The sequence below is a fragment of the Drosophila busckii genome, chromosome 3R (genome assembly GCF_011750605.1).
Source record: "Drosophila busckii strain San Diego stock center, stock number 13000-0081.31 chromosome 3R, ASM1175060v1, whole genome shotgun sequence".
Lineage (NCBI taxonomy): Eukaryota > Metazoa > Arthropoda > Insecta > Diptera > Drosophilidae > Drosophila > Drosophila busckii.
In genome coordinates, this window is record NC_046607.1 from 19347937 (window position 1) to 19369895 (window position 21959).

At 40.3% G+C, this 21959-nt stretch overlaps 7 protein-coding genes across 11 annotated transcripts; 4 read left to right on the forward strand and 3 right to left on the reverse strand.

The window, feature by feature from the left end:
* Positions 1–192: 192 nt before the first annotated feature.
* Positions 193–1796, reverse strand: LOC108601409 (uncharacterized protein CG4449). Its single transcript, XM_017989307.1, has 6 exons — positions 1688–1796; positions 1061–1629; positions 896–1008; positions 655–833; positions 375–591; positions 193–321 (listed from the first exon to the last, which is right to left on the reverse strand). Exons 1-6 carry the CDS (start codon positions 1743–1745, stop codon positions 234–236), a joined length of 1224 nt encoding a protein of 407 aa, XP_017844796.1. The 5' UTR covers positions 1746–1796; the 3' UTR covers positions 193–233.
* Positions 1797–2154: 358 nt separating this feature from the next.
* LOC108602332 (ninjurin-2) lies at positions 2155–3914 on the reverse strand. 3 transcript variants are annotated; one of them, XM_017990421.1, is made up of 5 exons: positions 3683–3914; positions 3028–3072; positions 2797–2973; positions 2521–2727; positions 2360–2446 (listed from the first exon to the last, which is right to left on the reverse strand). In XM_017990421.1, exons 1-4 carry the CDS (start codon positions 3734–3736, stop codon positions 2524–2526), a joined length of 480 nt encoding a protein of 159 aa, XP_017845910.1. In that variant the 5' UTR covers positions 3737–3914; the 3' UTR covers positions 2360–2446; positions 2521–2523. The 3 variants fall into 3 exon arrangements, with proteins under 3 accessions (XP_017845909.1, XP_017845911.1, XP_017845910.1); XM_017990420.1 differs by lacking the exon at positions 2521–2727 and having other exon boundaries at positions 2155–2446; XM_017990422.1 differs by lacking the exons at positions 2521–2727; positions 3028–3072 and having other exon boundaries at positions 2155–2446.
* A 185-nt stretch (positions 3915–4099) lies between these two features.
* On the reverse strand, positions 4100–6652 carry LOC108603521 (actin-related protein 1). The gene is made up of 5 exons (XM_017992415.1): positions 6514–6652; positions 5505–5569; positions 5274–5448; positions 4522–5220; positions 4100–4469 (listed from the first exon to the last, which is right to left on the reverse strand). The coding sequence occupies exons 1-5, from the start codon at positions 6559–6561 to the stop codon at positions 4326–4328; spliced, it is 1131 nt and encodes a 376-aa protein (XP_017847904.1). The 5' UTR covers positions 6562–6652; the 3' UTR covers positions 4100–4325.
* A 59-nt stretch (positions 6653–6711) lies between these two features.
* On the forward strand, positions 6712–8532 carry LOC108603520 (suppressor of fused homolog). Its single transcript, XM_017992414.1, has 2 exons — positions 6712–7877; positions 7934–8532. Exons 1-2 carry the CDS (start codon positions 6774–6776, stop codon positions 8264–8266), a joined length of 1437 nt encoding a protein of 478 aa, XP_017847903.1. The 5' UTR covers positions 6712–6773; the 3' UTR covers positions 8267–8532.
* A 513-nt stretch (positions 8533–9045) lies between these two features.
* Positions 9046–16687, forward strand: LOC108603518 (monocarboxylate transporter 10). 2 transcript variants are annotated; one of them, XM_017992409.1, is made up of 7 exons: positions 9046–9249; positions 10412–10808; positions 14159–14523; positions 14760–15534; positions 15590–15649; positions 15707–15808; positions 16395–16687. In XM_017992409.1, the coding sequence occupies exons 2-7, from the start codon at positions 10433–10435 to the stop codon at positions 16424–16426; spliced, it is 1710 nt and encodes a 569-aa protein (XP_017847898.1). In that variant the 5' UTR covers positions 9046–9249; positions 10412–10432; the 3' UTR covers positions 16427–16687. The 2 variants fall into 2 exon arrangements, with proteins under 2 accessions (XP_017847898.1, XP_017847899.1); XM_017992410.1 differs by lacking the exon at positions 16395–16687 and adding an exon at positions 16068–16228.
* A 376-nt stretch (positions 16688–17063) lies between these two features.
* Positions 17064–18939, forward strand: LOC108603519 (probable cytochrome P450 313a4). 2 transcript variants are annotated; one of them, XM_017992412.1, is made up of 7 exons: positions 17064–17261; positions 17329–17526; positions 17580–17765; positions 17821–17893; positions 17943–18069; positions 18123–18708; positions 18764–18939. In XM_017992412.1, the coding sequence occupies exons 1-7, from the start codon at positions 17108–17110 to the stop codon at positions 18925–18927; spliced, it is 1488 nt and encodes a 495-aa protein (XP_017847901.1). In that variant the 5' UTR covers positions 17064–17107; the 3' UTR covers positions 18928–18939. The 2 variants fall into 2 exon arrangements, with proteins under 2 accessions (XP_017847901.1, XP_017847902.1); XM_017992413.1 differs by lacking the exons at positions 17064–17261; positions 17329–17526; positions 17580–17765 and having other exon boundaries at positions 17848–17893; positions 17963–18069.
* A 252-nt stretch (positions 18940–19191) lies between these two features.
* LOC108604604 (nuclear pore complex protein Nup88) lies at positions 19192–21387 on the forward strand. Its single transcript, XM_017994141.1, has one exon. The coding sequence runs from the start codon at positions 19196–19198 to the stop codon at positions 21293–21295; it is 2100 nt and encodes a 699-aa protein (XP_017849630.1). The 5' UTR covers positions 19192–19195; the 3' UTR covers positions 21296–21387.
* Positions 21388–21959: the final 572 nt, after the last annotated feature.

Consider the following 21959-nt stretch of genomic DNA (forward strand, 5'->3'; position numbering starts at 1 on the left):
TTTATTTTTTATTTGAAGGTGCCAAGTTAAAGTTTCCTGTTTATAGGTTAATGGAAACAGATTGCAATATACATATACAGTGGTAAAATAATATAAATATGAACATTTTATTTATTTAATAAGTTAGCATTAATTTTTCTTTTTTACATAACTAAAACAGCGCACAAATAAATGTAAAAAACAAATATCTATTTAGGTTTAGAACTTCAATAACCCAAGCTTATTAAAAGTATCTACTTCATACGAAGATCAATCATTTCATTGCCTTCCATATCTTGATTTGTAGGCGTATCATCTAGCTCAAGTAGCTCACCATCAAAACTGTAAAGTTAAATTGTTACTAAGCATTGTTATTCATACTGCAATTTACTTACAGTAGCTTAAAATCATGAACATCACAATTAATTTCCTCAGAACACTTAATGTAAAGTATTTTAAATGTTTCGCTGGGTTTCATTTTTATTATCAAAGGGCGCTTCCATTTATCTCCTTGCACTTTTAACTGGAATCTCTTCGGTTTTATCATAAGATTGGTAATAGTAGGAATAGCAGGCTGAGCCTTGTTTTTATGAGTCTTCATAGCGTAGCCACCTGCATTTCAAAACATAAATTTATAAAAATATAGAAAGCTATTATAGTAATATTTAAACGCACTCAGCATGTGATAGCTCTTTAGTTTTAAGCTCTCGGGTGATTCATTAGCCTTTAGGAAATGTTCATCCATATTGATAACTACATCCTCCAATGGCACCTGGTTGCGTTCAGCAACTTCCTTAAACAAATGTGTGAACTTTTGATGTTTCCGCAATTGATAAGTTTGTACTTCGCCCATCCTATAATAGATATACTAGTATCAATTATGCGCTCGATATATGTTTATATAAAGAATACGAACCAAGTCAAATTAATGTCCATAACTGGATTCTCACTTTCAAAATCATCAGATGCTACAGTTGCCTGTGGTTCGCTGTTGGCTGAGAAGTCCTCCATATCCGAGTCCAAGTTAACCTACAAAGTGCAAAGTTTAGTAGAGGATTGCCTTATACCAAAGACTACTTACAAAACCCTCCACGCGTGGCACCACGGCTGATATGAGATCTATAGAATCCAACACATTCGCACGTGCTGCAATCTCAGCCATTTGTTGACGACGTGTTGCAGAGGTAAGGGGTGCTGGTACTGCAGTAGGAGCTGTAGCTGCAACTGGTGGTGCTTTTTTGCGACCGCGACGCCTCTGTGGTGCCTCAGGTGACTCTGTCAAAGCAATTACTTCTGCCGGTTTTACTGGAGAAGACTGACATTTACCCAGCGAGCGACGTGTGCGTCTTGCAACAGGCCCTTCATTTTGTTTTTTTAACTCCATTTCGTGTATTAAACGCGAAACTGGAGACAAACAACGCGATGGAGTCTCTGGAGACTCAGCAGGCTTTGTAGTTGTTGTTTCTACAAGCTGTGCATCTTCAACTTGAATTACATTGTTTTTATTCATGTGCTGGGCCTTAGGCTTGGCTTTTGCCTTCGACTGCGCTGTCTGCTTGACGTTGGACGGATTTGCCTTGATAAAATCATATTCGCAGTCATTCTCCTTGGACTCCAGTTGCTCAAACTTTACTAGCGGCTTGGGAACAGCTGCAACAAAAAATATGTTAAGCACTTCTGTGTTTTCCTTTGGCACAATGTAACTTACACTTGATCCTTTGTGTCCGCATACTGAATATATCACAATCATCGTCGGAGCCAGACATATTCACCCAATTAATATACTTTATTTACAATTATTCGGTAAAACCAGAACGCGGCAAATTTGCTAGTAGTTTTATTATTTAAAACAACCTATGGATGACAGTGCGTTGCAATATAGTGTTTGTAAACAGTGTTGCAGACTACATTGGCGCCCATTTTAAATCTAAGCAAATGAAAGTCGCTTGCTTAGCTTTTAAGTAACTCAACATCTTTATTGATATATGGCACTGCAGGATCAAAGCCAAAGTTCATTTTCATAATGTCACAGAATACAGATAAATAAATGATGGCATCCACGAAATGATTAATGTTCATCCACTTAGTAAAGCTAACAAGAGATTGAATGACAAGTAAAATGCCCGCAGTCACCTGTGTGAAAGAAAATAAATAGACAGTTGTACTACATGTGGTGTAAATACTGTGGTTTATTTAACAAGATACATCCAAAAGGCAATAAACTACAGGTGAGCTTAATAATAAACATGCTTAAAGTTCTTTTCTATGGTGTCTTGGCATGCTGATCGACGAGCCTTAGTGGTTGTGATGAATATTCGATGCCAAAACCAGATATTATAACATTCACCACTGATATCACAAAGACAACCACCAATATAACATCGTTTAATATTATAGCCGCCGTCTGATCTTGTTGTTTGTTTATGTTTAGACTGCCAATAGCCACAAATAGAATGCCAACCATAAGCTGTTAAAATTGAAATTGAAATTGTTAGGCCAGCAATGGAAATTTCTCTACAAAAGCATATAACTAATAACTACGCTTTAATTAACATCATTTAATAGCTCGCCCTGTGGCGGTGGCAGACGACTATCAAATGCCGATATAAAGAGATTAATCATAGTTGTAAAAAACGCGAAACCAGTCCGTATGTGATTGATTATATTGGCTGATTGATGGAACTCTGGCTGATGCATGCGGCAATCCCGCAATAAACTGAGTGACAAACTTAGTACGCCAGATAGTATCTATGTTTATGGGGGGAACGAGCCGTTACAACGCGCCAAAGCCAAATCAATATTTCAATAAAACTTTACCTGTAGCACAATAGATAAGCTGATTAGGATCAACATAAGCTTATAGAACTGATGCTGTTCGCCCACTTGCAGTATGTACTTAAGCTGAGAGGCATTTGCGGTTAACAAAGCTATATCCAGCATGCCTTGGGCTATAGTCTTCTTAGTCGCATAGCGATTGGCATCCATGGCTTTCATCTGTAAATAAAATTGGAGTTTTATGTTTGTACTAAGCTGTTACTAAAATATTACCATCTTAACTAAGTGCAATGTTCTTCGTGCGCTGTGTAAAAGAGACTGTAAAATCAAAACTTAAGCGAGACTATAGTTAGGTGCGTCTATATATTTGTTATCTTTTGCCAATTTGTCTTGACTTGCTGATAAACAAAGCAAACAATGTTTTAGAAACAATTAACTAATAGTGCTACAAGAGCATAATGAGAGCAAGGATATTTTGCAAAATTTAAAAACAAATTAATTAAACATAAAATGCTAAAATGCAGCTGTTCAGAATCCTTTTAATCCATGCAAATTGCAGCTATTATAAGACATCATTTAACAGCTAGCAATTTAAATTATAAAATCAATAAGCCGACACAACAGCCGTTAACAATTATATTTTCTCATATTTAAACAGCAAGAACTGAATTTGTTAACAGTATATCATATACATACATTAAGCCATACATGCAATAGATACATATGTGTTTGTATGTGTGTGTGTGTGTGTACAGTTTGTGCATGACATAGATACAAAGCAATCTACTCGAATTTAGGCGCATAAATGAAAAGCTTTTTGTTCTCTGCTCAATAAGATAAATACAATCGTGCACATGCAATTAAAATTTTATTTAGTTTTAATTTATAAAAAAATAAAAGTTTTGTTGATAAACTTTGTTTTACTTACTTCAGTTTCATTCATTCGCGGTATTTCGTTAGCTCGCATCTCAATTAAAGCCATTGTCAACTTATTGCTTACACGCTGCTGCCTTGACGTTAATTAAAACAAAAGCAAGTATATGTTGCATAAACTAACTAATAGTAGTTAATCCAACTTCCTAACAATAGCTGAAGCATAAACTTGTATTGCTGTTGTCATAGAAACGTTCGCTTTGGCGCACAACCAAACGGTTAAACAAACGAAACTCAACTGAACTGAGTCAAGAGTGCGTATGTGTGTGAGAGAGTGGATTGGGGCTCTCTGGATTGGGGCTGAGCTTATTCGCATTGTGCATGACTAAGCTGCTGTCTATTTGATTTCCTTTATGTGCTGCTTTATCAAGCGATCTTTATGAGAATCATCAGTACACATTAGACATTGCAATTGTTTTTAGTTTTGATTTATTTTCTATATGTTGCGAAAGCAATCTCAATAAATAGCATATTTTTAAATACTTTGCGCCTAGTTTTAATGCATTACCACATATGCAATTGTTTTAACAATTTAGTTGTTGTTGTGATAGTTAAATCTCTTGTTAGCTGACACATGGATTTGTTACAAAGTTTAATAAGCCTTTTACATGTAGCGTTTATATAAACAAATAAACAAACTAAAAAGTCTTTCTGTGCACGGCACGTTGGCCTTCCTCCTCGAACTCTCGTTTTGAGACCCACATCTTTTTGAATGTGTCCAGTGAGGCCAATATAGACCCGCCCATCCAGGTGGAGTACAGACGCTCCTGTGGCGCAGCAATCTAAACATAAAGAGCGTAAGTATATATAATAAGGCTACATTTGCTTAGTTACCCTAATTTTCAGATCCTTGGCCGAGTGTTTTCTTAGTTCGGCCAGCAAGCGATCGCCGAAACCTTTGAAAAGCGTTGAACCACCCGAGAGCACAATATTCTGATAGAGCATTTTCCTGAGATCCATATCCGACTTTTCAATAGAATACATGAGCACATCATGTATGCCCTCGCACTCTTCGCCCAACAAATCGGGCCTAAAGAGCACTTCCGGTGCACGAAAACGTGCCTGACCAATTTCCAGTGTCTTGCCGTCGGGCAGTTTATAAGAAAACTTTTCAGTCTCCACGGTTTCCTCTTTCTGCGGATTTGTAGCCAAGTAGCATACTTTCTCCTTGATCGAGCGCACAATTTCAAACTCTGCCGTTGACCGGAAATTGAAGCCCTCACGGCGTATAAGTGTTTTGAGGTAACGTGTCACATCACGCCCGGCAATGTCCACACGCATAATACTGTGAGGCATGGCGAATCCCTCATAGATGGGCACAGCATGCGTCACACCATCGCCTGCGTCAAGAACGACGCCCGTAACACGGCCAGTGGCATATAGACTGAGCACAGCCTGCATGGAGACAAAGAGCGCTGGTGCATTGATGCCTTCGAAAAAGAATTCAGCAGCCTTTTCACGATTGCGACGTGGATTCAAGGGTGCTTCTGTTAAAAGCACAGGATGATCCTCCGTAAACGTCGCCAGTTGTTCCTATCAAGCAGAGTTAGTCCTGTAGCTTTGTTAGCTATGCCACACACACTTACTTTACTGTATATGTAGCTCCATATACGCTCCATGTCATTCCAGTCCGTTACAATACCGTGCTCCATGGGATATCTTATGCTAAGCAGACCACGATGCTCCTCAGCCTTGGGGCCTACAAATATGTCGCCCTCCAAGGCGCCCGCCATGACACGTACATGCTTTGGTCTGCCAATGCTAAAAGATGATAATATTACCAATAATTCCAGACAGCATTTAGATCTGCCACTTACTAATTGGGAAACCTGCACTTTGGAATGTGCTCACCAGCAAAGCCGGCTTTGATCACACCGGAGCCCTGTAAAAATTCAAAACCATATTTTGAAATTTTAGTAACGCGTGTACATTCTAGTCAACAACATATAAAATCATTTTATAGATTTCCATATTTTACAAATTTTTAAAGTTTCTAACAATGGGCACAAGAGCTATACCAGAAGTGGACATGATAAATGCATCCAGGAGCTTACGCCAGCAGCGTAAGGCTATACTGGGCTTCGCACCGAACATAGGACTTTCTTTTGTGAACTATCGCAGCATGGAGCTGGTGGACAATTTTTACTTGGACTGTCAAAATCATAGAGATTACTTTCGTGATCCGTACGACAAGCTACATCGCCCGCCCATCTTTCGCTATCAACAAGGCAGCTGCGGCATGAAACCGGACTACAATGCTGAGGCATTGGTTGCACCCACTAAGTGGGTGGTGGAACGCAAGCCTGTGGTGTATCCTGAACAATATAGTCGCCATCTAAACTTGGATGGCAGCATACGCATTGGAGCGTATTGTGCCAGCAAATCCGATAATAGATTCAAACGTTAAGATTTTTGTTCTGTTGCATGTTTAATGTTTCGTTCGTTCATTTGTCCAAAATTGTTTGTAATTAAATTTGGCAGTGTTAATAAATTATATTAAGCGTTCAGTTATTAGTCATAACAAATGCAAATGTTGTCTTGAGAGAGTTGGCACAAAGGCCAGTGGCGTCGGCAGCCTAGTAAAGTGTGGGAGGGGTTAAAGTCAATGTCTCTCTATTTTATTTAGCTGCCGTAATCCGCTCAGAGCTGTTTTAACAACATTTGGTTTATTTTATGACCATCCCTTTTATACAAAAGCTGTCGACGCTCATTGGTGTCAGCTTGGCTTAGTGTTAGTTGGTGATGTCACTTGCCAATATGAAAAAGCTACCAGTGTTTTCAAGCAGCCACTAAGTATGTGTCTGCTATGGTCAAATAAACACTTACGTTATCTATCACCACGGGCTGATTGACCACGACATCATAAGGCTCCATCTTTGTGCGTTTATTTTAGTTATAAATTACAATTTGCAAACTTTTCCTAATTTAATCGCGGTGTCGTGTGTAGTGTGACCGCGGCCTGCTTTGCCAGCAATACCAAAAAATACCAAAACGCACAAAATACCAAAAGTTATCGGTGGCCTGCAGTGGCAATCGCGTATCGAAAAACTGTTTTACTTGTTGAACTTGAGTTTATTGGTAATATAATGGCTACAGCTGTAAATCCTGAGAAGAAATTGGAGCCACCGCCAGGACTGAAGGCTTTGATAGAGCATCTGGTGTCGGTGTATCCGGATCAGCCCAATCCGCTGCAGGTCACAACGCTGCTCAAGTATTGGCTTGGTGGTGTCGATCCGCTCGATTACATTTCCATGTACAGCAACAATGGTGAGGGACAGGAAGAGAATGATTCTTTGCGTATACCAGCACATTGGCATTATGTTAGTTTTGGCTTGAGCGATTTGCATGGCGATCAGCGCGTACATCCCAAAGAGGAGGAGCACTCTACGAGATCGGGCATGGGCTTTGAGTTGACTTTTCGCTTGGCTAAAACAGAGGCTGAGCTGCAACAACAACGTGAGTGTCCAGACAAACCGCTGAGGCCACCCACATGGCCTGCGAATCTGCTGCAGTCTATTGCACGCTACTGTTTCCAAACTGGCAATGGACTCTGTTTTGGCGACAACATACCCTGGCGCAAGAGCTTGGATGGCAGCGCTAACTCACGCATGCAAAGTTTGCTGGTGGCGCAGGATCCACAACTAGGTTCTATAGATACGCCCTTTGGCACTGTGGACTTTTGCCAAATAGTGGGCGTAACTGAGGAGGAAGTAGAGCAGGCTTCACGCTGGAATGGACGCGGTGTGCTCAATTTGCTAGGCAAGGATGTGCAAACAGGCGGCGATTGGCTGGTTACCAATATGGATCGAGGCATGAGCGTGTTTGAGTTGTTCCCAGAAACATTGCTTAACCTGCAAGATGATTTGGAGAAGCAGGGCTCTGATTTGGCAGGCATCAACGCCGAGTTTACATTTAGAGAGCTTAAAGAAACCAAAACGATTAAAGAGGAAGTGGATTTTCAAACGTTAAACGAACGCTGTGCCAGCGACGATAACAATAGACAGTTGTTGGAATCACAGCTGAAGCGTGAGGAGCCCAGTTTTCCGCAATCCATGTCCATGAGCAGCAGTTCGCTGCACAAGTCCTGTCCGCTAGACAATCAGCCTCAAGCACCCGACTGCATATCGCTGGAAGGCATTGAAATAACGCTGGCACCCTATGCAGCCAAATATTTAATGCTGGCCATAAAGGTAAATGTGGTTTGAAATGAAAGTAAATGTAATTAACATGTAATATTTCTTGACAGGATCGCATACGTCATGGCAGACATTTTACATTCAAGGCACAGCATTTGGCGTTGACGCTGGTGGCGGAAAGTGTAACTGGAGCTGCGGTTAGTGTCAATGAACCCTTTGGCGTATTGGGCTATTGGCTGCAGGTGTTAATACCGGATGATCTGGTGCCGCGACTTATGGAAGCCTTTCGTAATGCACAGCTGGATGGCAACGTGGAGCCCACACAGCGTCTGGAGTTTGATTGGCCGGACAAGAATTTCAGGCTAATTGTGGATCAGCCTGTTTTCACGCTGCCCACGGCCATGTCCATAGAGGCGGCGGCAAATGCGGCTGCTGCTATTTAAGTGACTCTCACTACTATATGTATTACTCAAGACTAACTGAAAATGAATCTTCCACTAACACGTAAGCATTTAGTTATATACACAGCTTATATACACATTATATATATTATACTTGAGCATAAACATTTTAAAGTGTCAAAAGTGTAAAGTGTCAGAGCAGCACTTGAGTGTGGCCATTGTACGCCCGTTTGCGTTTGAGCTCAAAAGACGGCGCCACAGCCTCTTCAACTGCTGGGGGTCACAACGGATATGCCCACTTTATGTACAAAAAAAAAAGAAAAATGTCAACGTTCGTTTTCACTTGTCTTCAGTTTCTAATTTCTGCGAATTGAAATCAATTAAACTTACGATATACGATGTATGAATTTTTTGGTTGCTGCAAAATTGTGTGCAAAAAAAAAGAATCTCAGCTTCGTTGCGATCATGTGATATGATTGATGCATGTGCTCTGCTTGCAGCGCAGCTTAAAGAGCTTTGCTCTTATCAGTTAAACTGTTTTGCTTTTCGTTTTTGTTTTGCTGCTCATCTTTCGGCGCTTAGGCGCTGCTGCTACTGTCGCTGTCGTCGACGGTCGTCGGCGTTGTCGTTTACCGTTGCCATCGTTACCGCAAAAACGCAACCGTTTGTGGGTTTTGTTTACATCAGAGTAGAGCGCACACACACACACAACAATTCTCACGCTCTTAGGTCTCTGCTCGCGAGCAAAAGTGACAAATTTTTATTTTTTTGCAAGCCAAGCGCGCGTTGTTGGAAAATAATTCAATTATTTTTCATTCCGTTGCCGGCAACGCAAGCGTTTGGTCGTCTTTTCGTCGTGCGGGCTAAAATTGTAACAAATCTCCGACGCTCTCTCGCGCTCAGTTTTGTTTCTGCCGCGTCTTGCACTCCACAAGGCGCCTACACAGAGGCGGCGGCGTCCACCAGAACGGGATCTTTATTACAAAAAAGGGCTAGCGCCACATTAACTGCCACCGGGCTTACATGTAGGTGCTCCATCAATATATACTATATAGTCTATTGCGCAATGTCAGGCATTCGATTTTTGGTCGGCGCAGACACGTGCGCAAAGTTTTCATGCGAATTGATAATGACTTTGCCTACCTTCTGAAATAAACTGCAATTGTAAACATTAACAAATTTGTATACTACTACTTTGTAGTGTGCTGGCGACGCAGTTATCACTTAAATAAAAGTGTTGTCGTGGCTGTTAATTGTTTGCTGCACGCTGCATAAAAGTGAAATGTGTAAAATTGTTATTTTAATGTCGCATAAATAATTCAGAATTTAACATGAGTTATTCTTTTGTTTATATACATACATATGTATGTATGTGTGTGTGGGTGCATAAAATTGCATGCTTAGTGTTCGTGCTGTTTTTAGCTTCTGCTATGCACAATTTAATAAATGTTAATGACAATGAGTTAATGTTTTTTATTATGAAATAGCATCAAATATGGCATAAGCTTTTTTTTTTTTTTACAAAAAATACAAATTAAGAATTAAACGATTTCAACATTTTTAAAATTTTATTCATTGATAAAATTACTTAAGACTTATTTTATAACATATTAAAAATAAGATAAGATATTCTAATCTTAAGTATTTTTTAAATTATTAAATTTAAACAGATATTTCGTTCTGCAAATATTTGATTTTCTCTCATGATTGATTTCCTTTTTATTTTTTGTTTCTTATCACTTCTTTATTTGCCAAATTTATAATACGATATAGAAGAAAGGCTAGTTTCAGTATATTATTTCCTGTGTTTTTCTTTCCATATTTGTAAATTTAACATAATATTTAAATTGTATCTCAAGCTTGTTGTCTGGCCGTAAACTTTAGTTTGTTGTCACTGACAAAGACGCAGAACTTTGTAGGAAGGGAGTCTAGGCTACGATATTTGTAGATAATTTTATTTGCAAATTACTTAAGTAAAAGCAATTATAAGTGCATTAAGAAAGCAACCAAGTTGATAAGGTAGTTAAGCTATTTACTTATTACATATCGAAGCCCACACACTAAAGATGCTTCCGCTAATGTAAAGGGCCGTAAGAGAAACGTGCAATTGCAAATTATTTAAATAATGCCTTGATTGCATCGGCAATTACACGTGCTTGTAAATGATATAGTTTATACTTATTACAGAATTCCACGCATTGTTTGGCAATGGCTGAGAACGAACCGCTAGAGGCTGTAAAAAAGCCAAATGATCACATAGTAAGCGCTGAGGAACGTGCTCGAAGACACGCCCCAATGACCGGCAATGGACACACGAAAGCAACAGCAGCAACAACAGTTGGTCATGCCAATGGCAAGCTGCAATCGAATGGAGGCAGCTGTAAGCATATTGAGGCACCCTGTTGTCGCGATATACACGGCAAAGAGCCGCCGGATGGCGGAGCACGCGCCTGGCTGGTGATGGTCAGCGCCTTTCTATGCAATGGTGTCATCTTTGGCTTAATCAACACTTATGGAGTGCTACACACGCTGCTCGTCAAACGTCTAACCGAACAGGGCGATACGGAGGCCAACAGCAAAGCCGGTAAGCTCCAACAAACAGAAGCAAAGGGTTGGGGTTTGGGTTTGGGTTGGGTGGCAATTTGCACATTGTGCTCAATCCCTTGAGGCAAATTGATGCTCGAAACGTGACAAATAACTGTGATTTGTAATTATGCCAGCAAGACAACTGATGAGATTATTTGGAAAAATAGACTTAGACACACATATTGAATAACAACAATATGTGCCTATACTATAGCATTTAGTTCTGATTGTTTTATGTCGTCAACAAAACAATTATTTGCGACGCAGCTTGACTTTGATGATGATAACTCAGAGCATCTGTGATAAGTGCGCTGAACTTTTAGTTTAACTATATGTGAGAGGAGCTTGGAATGAAAACTTGCGCTAATTGAATTTGAAAAGTGTTGCACTTATGAAATTTACTTTAAATATTAAGAAATTAAATTATTTTGATTAAGATTAATTATGCAATGCCTGCTTTGATTCAACTTTTTACTCAAGCAAAGCTTCCTAGTGCATTTTAGTGCAACCCCGCTTTAATTTATTTCTAAGTGTTTAAACTAATTGAAATTTGTTGCTACTGTACAAAAGATTTATGCGCAAGTTCTCAAGCGCTGATTCATCAAACGAATATTTAGGGAATTGTATTACGAGTAGTAGTAGTAGTAGCATTATAATAATTTATACAACTTATTGCAAGTGTATGCAGCTTTTAGGGATCAGGAACCGTTAGCTTTGACTGCTGGTAAAGTGAGGTGAGGCTTGTTGGACATGCGACCCCAGCTAAATTCCTATGCTGCCTTTGGGTTCAATAAAATGTTGTAGCCATATGTGAATGTACTACGGTTATGCGAGACGAGAACGTCAAGTGAATTAAATTGCTAAAAGTTTATTGGATCACAAAACGTTATTCAAACACAACGCCCGCCACGCCCCGCGCCCTTTGCGCTGTTGCCCCCCGCGACATGTCAAGTCAAGCTGGGAGTCGATGAGAGTTGAAATTGAAATTGAGCTTGAGCACAATTGTCATTGAATAGTTTTGCGTGCTAAACTAAGCAACAAATACAGACACATACACACACATAGACAGACACATAGACTTGTATACATATCAATGATTTAGTCTGAAGTGGTCTGGGCCGGCTAGTCTCAGGCCTAGAACCTGCAAATCTCTATGGCTGTCTATACCGTCTGTCCAACTGTCCGTCCAACTGTCGCTGCGCATGAATGCCAACTGGTGACGTCGTTGTGAGTTCAATTAAGATTAAGACTGTTTGTCAAGGTTTGTGTTGCGCTCTGCGTTCTGTGTTTTGTTCTGTTTGCTGCTTGCACATTGCGCATACGCCGCGTTGCAACGCTTTGAACACACTTAAAAGCATCGAAAACAAAAGACGGCTAACAAAAATACATAAAGGGCACACAACATTTGCGCATGCCACTGACCCAGTTACTTGGTCCGCATCCAACGGAAGCCGGCCAAGTGTAGCGCTTGACAGCGATCCCTTCCAACTTTGGCCACAACTGACGACGCCAGCTGACGTTTGACGCCGTATTTGTTGTTCCGCAATATGATTAAAACTTGACGTAATCCGAATCCCAAAGCCGATAAGCTGCGAGCTGTTTGCGCCTTATTAAGCGCATTTTAAACCGAATCTCCAGCGTTAGCAGTTTATCGCATTGAGCTCACACCCACCCACAGGCCTGAAAAGAAAGAGGGAATCAAATTGAGTACATGTACAGTGGACAGTCGCTAAATGCAAATTGTGTAAAGCGAGCGTCAAACTATAGTTTGAATATCATTTTTCGAACAACTTTCATTGGAAGTACATTGTATCTAAGCCAAAGCTAATCGCAGGCAATTTAAATGTTGGATCTTCAAAAAAGAATTAGTCAGTTGCTTCGTCAAAAAAATGTTAACAATTATGTTCATATGAAAATCGTTTATTAAATTCAGTTCACAATCTCACTTATCAATTTCTTGCTCAGATATTTTAAAACATTTACCTTTTGCTTTAACCCCAATTATCATTCGCGAGCGTTCACTGTAGCTATGCGACAATTATAATGCTGTTGATTGACTGTAAATTTTTTTAACATCAATCAATAAAGCTCAATAAGGTAAAAGTTATAAAAGCCTTAGCTTGAGCTAACATATACGCTAATAATAGAAGAAATGTATTTATTTGTTGCACACTTTAAGACTTATACTATATAGCATCAATCGAAAGCGAAATGCTGAATTTTATTTCAATAGAGAGCTGATAACAATTTATTTAGTGTCAGTTATTTATAACGAATACAAAAAACTCATTCATAAATTGAACTTGATATTTGAGAGTTCAAGAGCAAGCTATGCTTTGATAATAGCATGAACAAATGAAACTCAAATTTATAATGACGACATAGCTTTATGTTACTAATAGGTTTATTTAAATGCCAAATTTTGATGTAATTTTTGTGATGTTGGCAAGTTTACAAAAAATCTAAAATTGTTGAGGTACCTATTACCTAATATGCAATTCGTATATGTATTTGTTTGTCTATATTAATGTACATGCTCTCTCTACGACTGAGCGCATGTTCTAAAATGTACAGTACATATATTTGGGGGGCTGTACTGCGGGGCGTATGCACAATGCTATTGACTGGGCTCTCTCTTGACTGCCGCCGACACCGGCAACAGCTGCTTCCGTCTCTGTCTGTGGCATTGACATTGAAATTGTTGCTGTTGTTGTTGATGTTGCATGGCTGCCAAAATAAAAATTGCACGCTGCATGTGGGTGAATGTGCCCCGAGTCCAAGTATTGATTACAATAGGCTGCGCCGCCTTCGCTTTTATGTAGGTCAAGTCTAATTTTAGGCGTACTAATAAAACAGAAAATTGAACATGGCTACACTTTCTTTGTCTGCCTGCTCTCTGTTCGTTCTGGGGTCGTTGTTCAAGTTGCTTTCGCTAATCTCAAGCATTTGTCGCATTTACAATCATATTGTGCTAATTTTCACAGCTGTCTATACTGATGGCAACTGATGCTACCGGATGCATGCAACGCTTAGCATTATCATTATCAGGGACTTATCAAAATTGGGTCAGCAGCTGTAGCAAGCACAAAGACTTAGCACAGAACTGTCTGTCACTTCAGGTGTCTTGACAATTATTAGCGATAAATGCAAGCTGATTGAGTTTATTGTTGCATAGCAATTCCAATTGTTGCCCAATCACATTAGAGCGACTTGTGCGTCAATTCAAGCGACGCGATCACAATTCATTACACAATTAACCACAATTGCGTGCAACGCGTTTTGTTAAATGCACTTTTAGCCCACCTGGCAACACATATGGCTTTACTTAATATTTTTTTCTATTTGCAGCTTTGGTGGGTTCATTGACTATTGGCACCACATTCTTTCTGTCGCCAGTTGCCGGCTGTCTGACGGACAAGATTGGTCTGCGTTTGACCACATTTGCTGGCGGCATGTTGGCGTCTGGTGGCCTCTTGCTCTCGTCCTTTTGCACCGAGAGCATCTTTGCTCTGTACTTTACCTACGGCATTATGTTTGGCTTGGGCGGCGCTCTGGCCTACACGCCCACTTTGGCCATATTGGGGCACTACTTTAAGCGTTACCTGGGCAAGGTGAGCGGCTTTGTTACGGCGGGCTCAAGTGTGTTTACTGTTATACTGCCACCCGCATTGGATAAGCTGCTGCGCATCTATGGACTGGAAGCTTCACTGCGTGTAAGTTTTTATTTTGGCTAGACTCTGTACAAAAATGTAAAGCCATGTGCATCTTTATTAAAAACAAAAGATTTATAATTGATTCATATATTTTATTTGATGTATCTTAATTTTCTAAATACATTAGAGCTCTTATATATTAAATCAATGCTTAGCTTATGTACAGAGTCTGCCCATGTCAGTTACTTTTAGTTTCTTTTAAATTATTATTAAATAAAAACTAATTTTTCTTACAGATTATGAGTTTAATGGCCGCATTTATAATTGTCTGTTCGTTTGTCTACAAGCCACTGCATCTGCCTTTGGCCACGCCCAGGTCCATGGAGGGTCGCTCTCGCCTCAATGTGCTCATGCGCTCCGTTATCAATGTGGATATCTGGAAACGCAAGCGTTACGTCATTTGGGCTTTGTGTGTGCCGCTGGCGCTTTTTGGTTACTTTGTGCCGTATGTGCATATGATGAAGTTTGTGGAGACCTCATTTCCAGGTCAGGATGTTAATCTACCTGTGATGTGCATAGGCATTACTTCGGGAGTTGGTCGCCTTATCTTTGGAGTCATTGCTGACATGCCTGGAGTCAATCGCATGTATCTGCAGCAATTATCGTTGGTGTGCATTGGTTTGGTTACATTGCTGCTGCCGCTGACCAGCTCCTATGCTGTGCTGGTTACTTTTGCGCTGATTATGGGACTGTTTGATGGCTGCTTTATATCGCTGCTGGGTCCGATTGCGTATGAGATTTGTGGCCCATCGGGTGCAACGCAAGCAATAGGATTTCTGCTTGGACTCTGCTCACTGCCTTTGACTATGGGTCCACCAGTAGCTGGTATGCTCTTTGACAAAACAGGCTCCTATACTTTGCCATTTGTGCTGGCTGGACTGCCGCCTCTAGTGGGCTCCTCGCTGCTTTTCTTTATGAAATGCGTCAAGGAGGAGCCAAAGCCGCAGAGCCCAGCAGCTGTGCAAAACGGCGATGTGGAGCATCAAAGCAATGGTGATTATCTCATGAGCAGTAAGTATATTCCAAACATTAATGTGCGTTATTTAACGATCCTTTATACTTACAGCAAAGCATAGCAATGGCTTGAAGTCCAATGGATTTGCAACTGCAAATGGCGCTGAAAAAGGTGCGTTTTATCAATTATGTTTCCCAGTCTTGTTTATAACTTTATTTTTGCTTGTAGATTTAAAATCCAGCGCTCCTTTAATCAGCTCAACTGCACTGCCAAATGGCAACAGCAACGGACATCTAGCCAATGGAAATGGCCACATCAGCGATGCAACTGGTTTGTACCCATCATACAGCAATGACTTTGATCAACGCCTTTCTAGTATTACTGCCTGCTGCTCTGATCCGCTTTGCATACATCCCAGTAGCTCAACTTTGACTAACACCCACTGCCCATTAGCCCACTCACCAAACACTGCTTTGCTTATTGCACACAATAGATCTCTTGCTACTGTAGCTGATGCCACTAAGCGGCATTACAACTATTCCATTTATTAACACATTTAATTTAACACATGCTCATTTCTATTTTGCAGCAAAGATCCTTCGATCCATGTGATCTGTTATCATACATCTATCGAATACATCATTTACTATATTTTTTAAGTTATACAAAAGCGCAGCGCTGTGAATTGTTGAAGCTTGCTCGAAATTTGTTGTATATTTTTTTTGTTATCATTTAAAGACTGTAGAATTTGCAGCGCTGTGTTTAGATTTAAGTGCTTTGAGAATTGCTTGTAAATAATAAATATATATATATATATTGTTGTATATATGGGCGCTGGTTTGAGCTATGCATGTTGCTTTTGCTTGCTTAAAATTTCTAAACTTTTTTTTTAATTAAACATTGTAACATCTTTCAGAAACTCTTAACGACAGCCAGGATACAAGCTAATAACACTGTCGTCTAAAAACTCAAAATTCCACAAAACTTTAAGCATTGAAAGAGTTCTGCCATTTTACAGTTATAAACTAACGCATATAGCATATACATACATATATAGCCAGCGCATAAATAAACGTTGTTCATATGGAACAACAACTAGCGAACCCTACGATGGAGAGAGACTTGTACCTATTGTAATAATTTTCATAAATGTATACTATACTATCTAAACTAAGTACAACAAATTTTAAATGCAAAATAAAAAACAGTTAACAACAAAACATAAACAAATAATGTAATCTATGCTACGCTCTAAGCTGGTTTTATATTTTACAGCTACCTGACTAGCATTAATCAAGTTATGACGTATGAGTTAAGCTTTGACGCTTTGTTGGCGCACTGTTTACTATTATCGCTAATTAGTAGCAATTTGTATGCAGCTACCGAAATAATATTATACTTGATATGTATGTAAGGTTCATTGATGCTTTGCCCACCCGCAAAATGTGCCTAACGTCTTATAAACTGAGTTTTTCGGCCCACATTTGTGTACGCAGTACGCTCCGTACCCGAAAGCAGTTTCTACGTCCGGCATATAAAAACACACTGTGGGCCAAAATATACAATCAATCAATTGACGCGTCTTCAAACGTTCGCTTACCTGTCGGATACTTTACGTTGTGCCTCATCATGTTAACTTGGCAATTGTGGTTTGCTCTACTGTTCGTCATATGGATATATCTTTTATGGACGCGTCGCAGCTACTATCTGCTGACTTTGAAAATACCAGGACCACTGGGATATCCCATATTAGGCATGGCACACAAATTGCTTAAAAGAGAAAGTATGTCGTCGTCTAGTGCGCAATTTTTTATTGCAACGCAATTGACGTTACGTCTTTATTTTAATAGATGTGTTGAAAGAGTTTGGCTATTATTTGCAACAACATGGCAGCGCGTTATTTTCATGGCTGGGTCCCATACCATTTCTGATTGTTGCTGATCCTCAAATGATACAGGATATTTTAACATCACCGCATTGTGTAAACAAGGGTATTATATATAAAGCTGTCGATGATGGCGCAGGCGTGGGCCTTTTTAGCTTAAAAGGTATATAAGTAATTAAAACTAGTTGCTCTACTAAAAGAGTTTGCATTGGACAGATCCACGCTGGAGCGTGCATCGTAAGCTGCTTAATCCCGCTTTTGGGCACAAAGTGCTGCTCAGTTTCCTGCCTACTTTTAATGATGAAACCACAACGCTGTTACAGTCCTTTGATGCTTTGGTTGGCGATGGCGAAAAGGATTTAATACCGCTGCTGCAGAGCTTTACGCTGGGCATAGCTACACGTAATATAAACTGACTAGCCAACTTGTAACTTAGTTTAATTTGTCTGTTTTATAGAAACTACAATGGGCAGCGATGTCAAAGGCGCAGAAATTATAACCAATAACAAGTTGCTGGAGGATTATCAGTGGTAAGACCGACTGCAGCAGCAGCTCAAGAATTTTACTATGCATTAATAGTGTTTTGGAAACCATGACAGATATGTGCTTTTCACCTTGGCTGAGTAGCAAACTTATACGTCAGCTGTATGGCAAAGAGAAGCGTTATGCCAACTCTAAATTAGAGATACGTGAGTTTATTAGAAAGGTAAGCAAAACTTTTACAGTAGAATATTATAAAATACAAATTACGTCTTGCAGCTCATTGAAAGAAAACTTGCAAGAGATGCGCAGGAAACTGAATTGGATAATCAAAAACAGGACAAGAATATATTTCTTAATCTAGCCACCGATTTGCTAAAGCGCGGTGTCTTCAATTGGAAAAATGTTGAGGATGAATCAAATGTTATTGTCTTTGGCGCATTTGAAACAACCGCCAATACTGTTTCATACTCTCTAATATTGCTATCAATGTTTCCGCAATACCAACAAAAGGCGTTTGAAGAAATTCTTAGCTTATTTCCAGATAGAGGTGACTTTGAAGTTACCTATGCGGATGTGCAACAAATGGTGTATTTGGATCTAATTATAAATGAGTCTATGCGCGTAATGGCACCTGTGCCTGTCGTCTCTCGTCAAACATCTGAGGATGTACTGCTCACAAATGGAATTGTTATACCCAAAGGTGTGCAAATTGCTATTGATATCTTTCATTTGCATCGCAGCAAGAGTATTTGGGGCGAAGATGCAGAAACATTTAATCCAGATCATTTCTTGCCTCACAATTTTCAAGAGAAGCATCCATATGCGTACATACCCTTTACAAAAGGCATTCGAAATTGCATTGGTAAGTTGCGTGTACAAATGTTTGATAAACAATATAACTAATTCTCACATTTTAGGTTGGAGGTACGCTTTAATATCTGCAAAGATTACATTGGCGAAATTGATTCGAAACTACAGTTTTACAACCAGCTTTAAATTTGAAGATCTTTATTTTGTTGAGGATATAACATTAAAATTTAAAACAGTGCCCTTAATAGAAATACATCGGCGAACATGTTAATATAATATGTTAATTCAGTGTAATCAAATGTAAATAAAACTTGTCAGTTTGTATACCTTATCGTTGGATTGCTTTTGTTTGCATTTGAATTCAAATTCGATACTTATCGAAAATCTCTATCGCATCAGCTGATCAATTTTTAAGCAGCATAATTTTATAGTGGATGATATGTGTCAATTTTAAGTTGTTCGGCAGTTGACAACTCTACTACCGGCGAGGAAAACAAGCGAAAAGTTTTATTTATTTTTTATATATATTATATGCCGCAATGCCGCTAACCGATGTTTTGGAACTAAACAAAACAGAGTTGTTTGCTAAAATACGCAACAGCTTGCCGGTGGTGCCACAAACACAGAATCTACTGGACTGCAAAGATGATATGTTGTACGCATGGGATGCCACTGGCTCTTGCCTGTTGGTCACAAATTGGCGCGCGAATTTCCTCGAGAAGGACCAGAAGCGTGCTAAAGTGAGCTATCAGACGTTGATACCATCCAGTGCAGTTGGACTGCATGTGGACCGAGTTGTGGTATCTAACGAGGGATCACTAGTGGCCTTAAGCGGAGCACAAGGCGTCTGCATCATCGAGGTGCCGCGACGCTGTGGCGCAGATGGCTTATTTTTGGATGGCAAACGACAAATTACGTGCCGATCTTATAATCTGGATGCGCAGCTGTTTCAAAACAATCCACAACTGGAAGTGCGACAGCTTCGCTGGCATCCAGAGTCAGTTTCGGATTCCATGTTGCTGGTGCTGCTGTCCAACAACACAATACGAGTCTATAATCATGCCAAGCTAAATCATGTGTGGAGAGTGGGTCCGCATACAGTGAAGACGGCTACGAATGTTTCACTTTCTGATTTGGGCGAATCAGCAGTGGATTTTGATATGGCACCTGCTGTTAAAGCTGGAGAGCCTGATGTCAGCTTAAGCCAAAGCAAAACAGATGGCAAGGCCAAGCGCGACAAGGTGGAGTGGCCCATTCTTATTCTGCGTGAGAATGGAAATATTTATGTGCTGATGGCTGGCTTATATTCGGATTCGACGCGACTGCAAGGCCCAATAACTATAACACCACAGGCTATGGCTAATTATGGTGTGGACTCTTGTGCTTTGATGGTTATACCATCGCTGCCGCCTACAGTGGTCATTGCTGAGTCTACAGGCAAGCTGCATCATGCCGTGCTGCTGGAGGCGGAGACAAAAGAGCATTCTTTCACCGAGGTAGATGACTCGTTGCTTATAGAGCCATCTGAGTGGACGCTGCATGTGACTGAAACTGTTGAACTGGAGCTAGGACTTTCAGCAGCTAAAGCTAAGGGCGCTGGCAGCAGCTATAACTGTCCGCTCCATCTGAAGCGTGATGTTATCAACGAGCTACGCTACTTTGCCTATCACAATGCAGGTCTGCATATCATAACTGTCAACTTTATATCAGAGCTGCAGCGTTTTCTGGACAGCGAAGCTGAGCATGATTTGTTAGTGCTAAGCACACCTTCGAGCGCGGAGTACATACTCTGCACCAAGTTTGACTCCAGTGAGCATATCAATGCCGTCTTGGGCATCGCGCTGCTGCAAATGCCCGCTGGACTTGTGTTGCTACTCAGCAGCGGTCAAGTTATAAGCCTTAAGCTGGTAATAGATGCGCAGCTACTTATGAGCGCCAAGCAGCAGCTAACACGCGATACGGCCGAGACAACGCTGGAGCAGCAGCAGCTGGCAGGCAGTAATTTCATGGACAGCATAAAGAGTTTGCTGCAGCGCAGCGTCAGCCAACCCATACTAGCTGACAAGCTGGCCACGCCCACTGCGCATGAACGCTACGAGCTGCTGAACCAAGCTATCGAAGTGCTGCGCACACAGTATCTAAAGCGCCATGAGCTGGTGCGTGCCGAGTTTGCCAAGCGCATCAATTGCATCAAATTGCAAAAGCAGCAGCAGCTGCAGGAGATCAAAAGTCTGGAGCAGGAGCGTGAAGTTATTAGCGAGCGTGCGCATAAGCTGGCCGAGCGCTTTGAGGAAATTAGCGACAATCAGGAGATACTAGTGCGTCGTTGCCAAAATCTTGTGCAACAGGCCAATGCAGCACTGCCCAACAGTCTCGTAGCTGAACGTGAATTCTCGCTGGAAGTGGCACGCATTAACAAAGCCACACAGACTATGGAAACTGCTTTGGAAACTGCCAAGCGCACACTAAACAAACAACGCTATCATATAGCAAAGTCGCAGGAGCAGGGCAAGAATGCCGCCTATGAGCTGCCAGAGAAACAACATCGCACTATAACCGAAATTCTAACGCAGCTGTCCAGTGAGCTGAATCGTCAAATTACAGATATAAAACGCATTAACAAAATTGTGGGTCTATAAGCTGTTTCTACTTCGAATGTAAGTTAAATGTATTTTGTGATTCATTGTTCAATACACCGTAATAATTATTGTTAAAAAGTAAACAAATCCTTAAAGAGATATGAAAGAAAAAAGCTGCTTTGTAAACTTTAATTTAATATTAGGCATGTCAATCTGCTAGATACTTTAGTATCTTTTGAAACGATTTGAATCAATGCTTTGTACTTTTTTCTACTCTGAGATATCGCTGCATATCCTTTTATCATATATTGATAAAATTGATATGGGAATTTTAAGCTGGGTTTGGGTAATGCCACTGGACTTGAAGCGACTCAAGCACAAGGCAATGTAGTGTATATGTTATATATATATTTTCATTAGCTTGTGCTGAACCTCGAACGGCAGCGACTTTCGATTAGCATGTTTAATGATATGTATATGCTATTTGTAGTTGTATTTTTAATTTCTTTTTGCGTTTCAGTCGCTGCCACAGTCTCGTCAATGTTTCGTTTAGTTTGTAGTGCATAGACATGACATCGGTTATATTGCTCAGATTGATTGTGTTTCTCATACACATGTCGAATTTCATAAAAACAAACTCACCATTTGTTATAGAGGCATTGATGGTGTCGCTCTGCTTTGGCGCCATCATCAGCAGATATTTAATACCGAGCATGTAAACAAA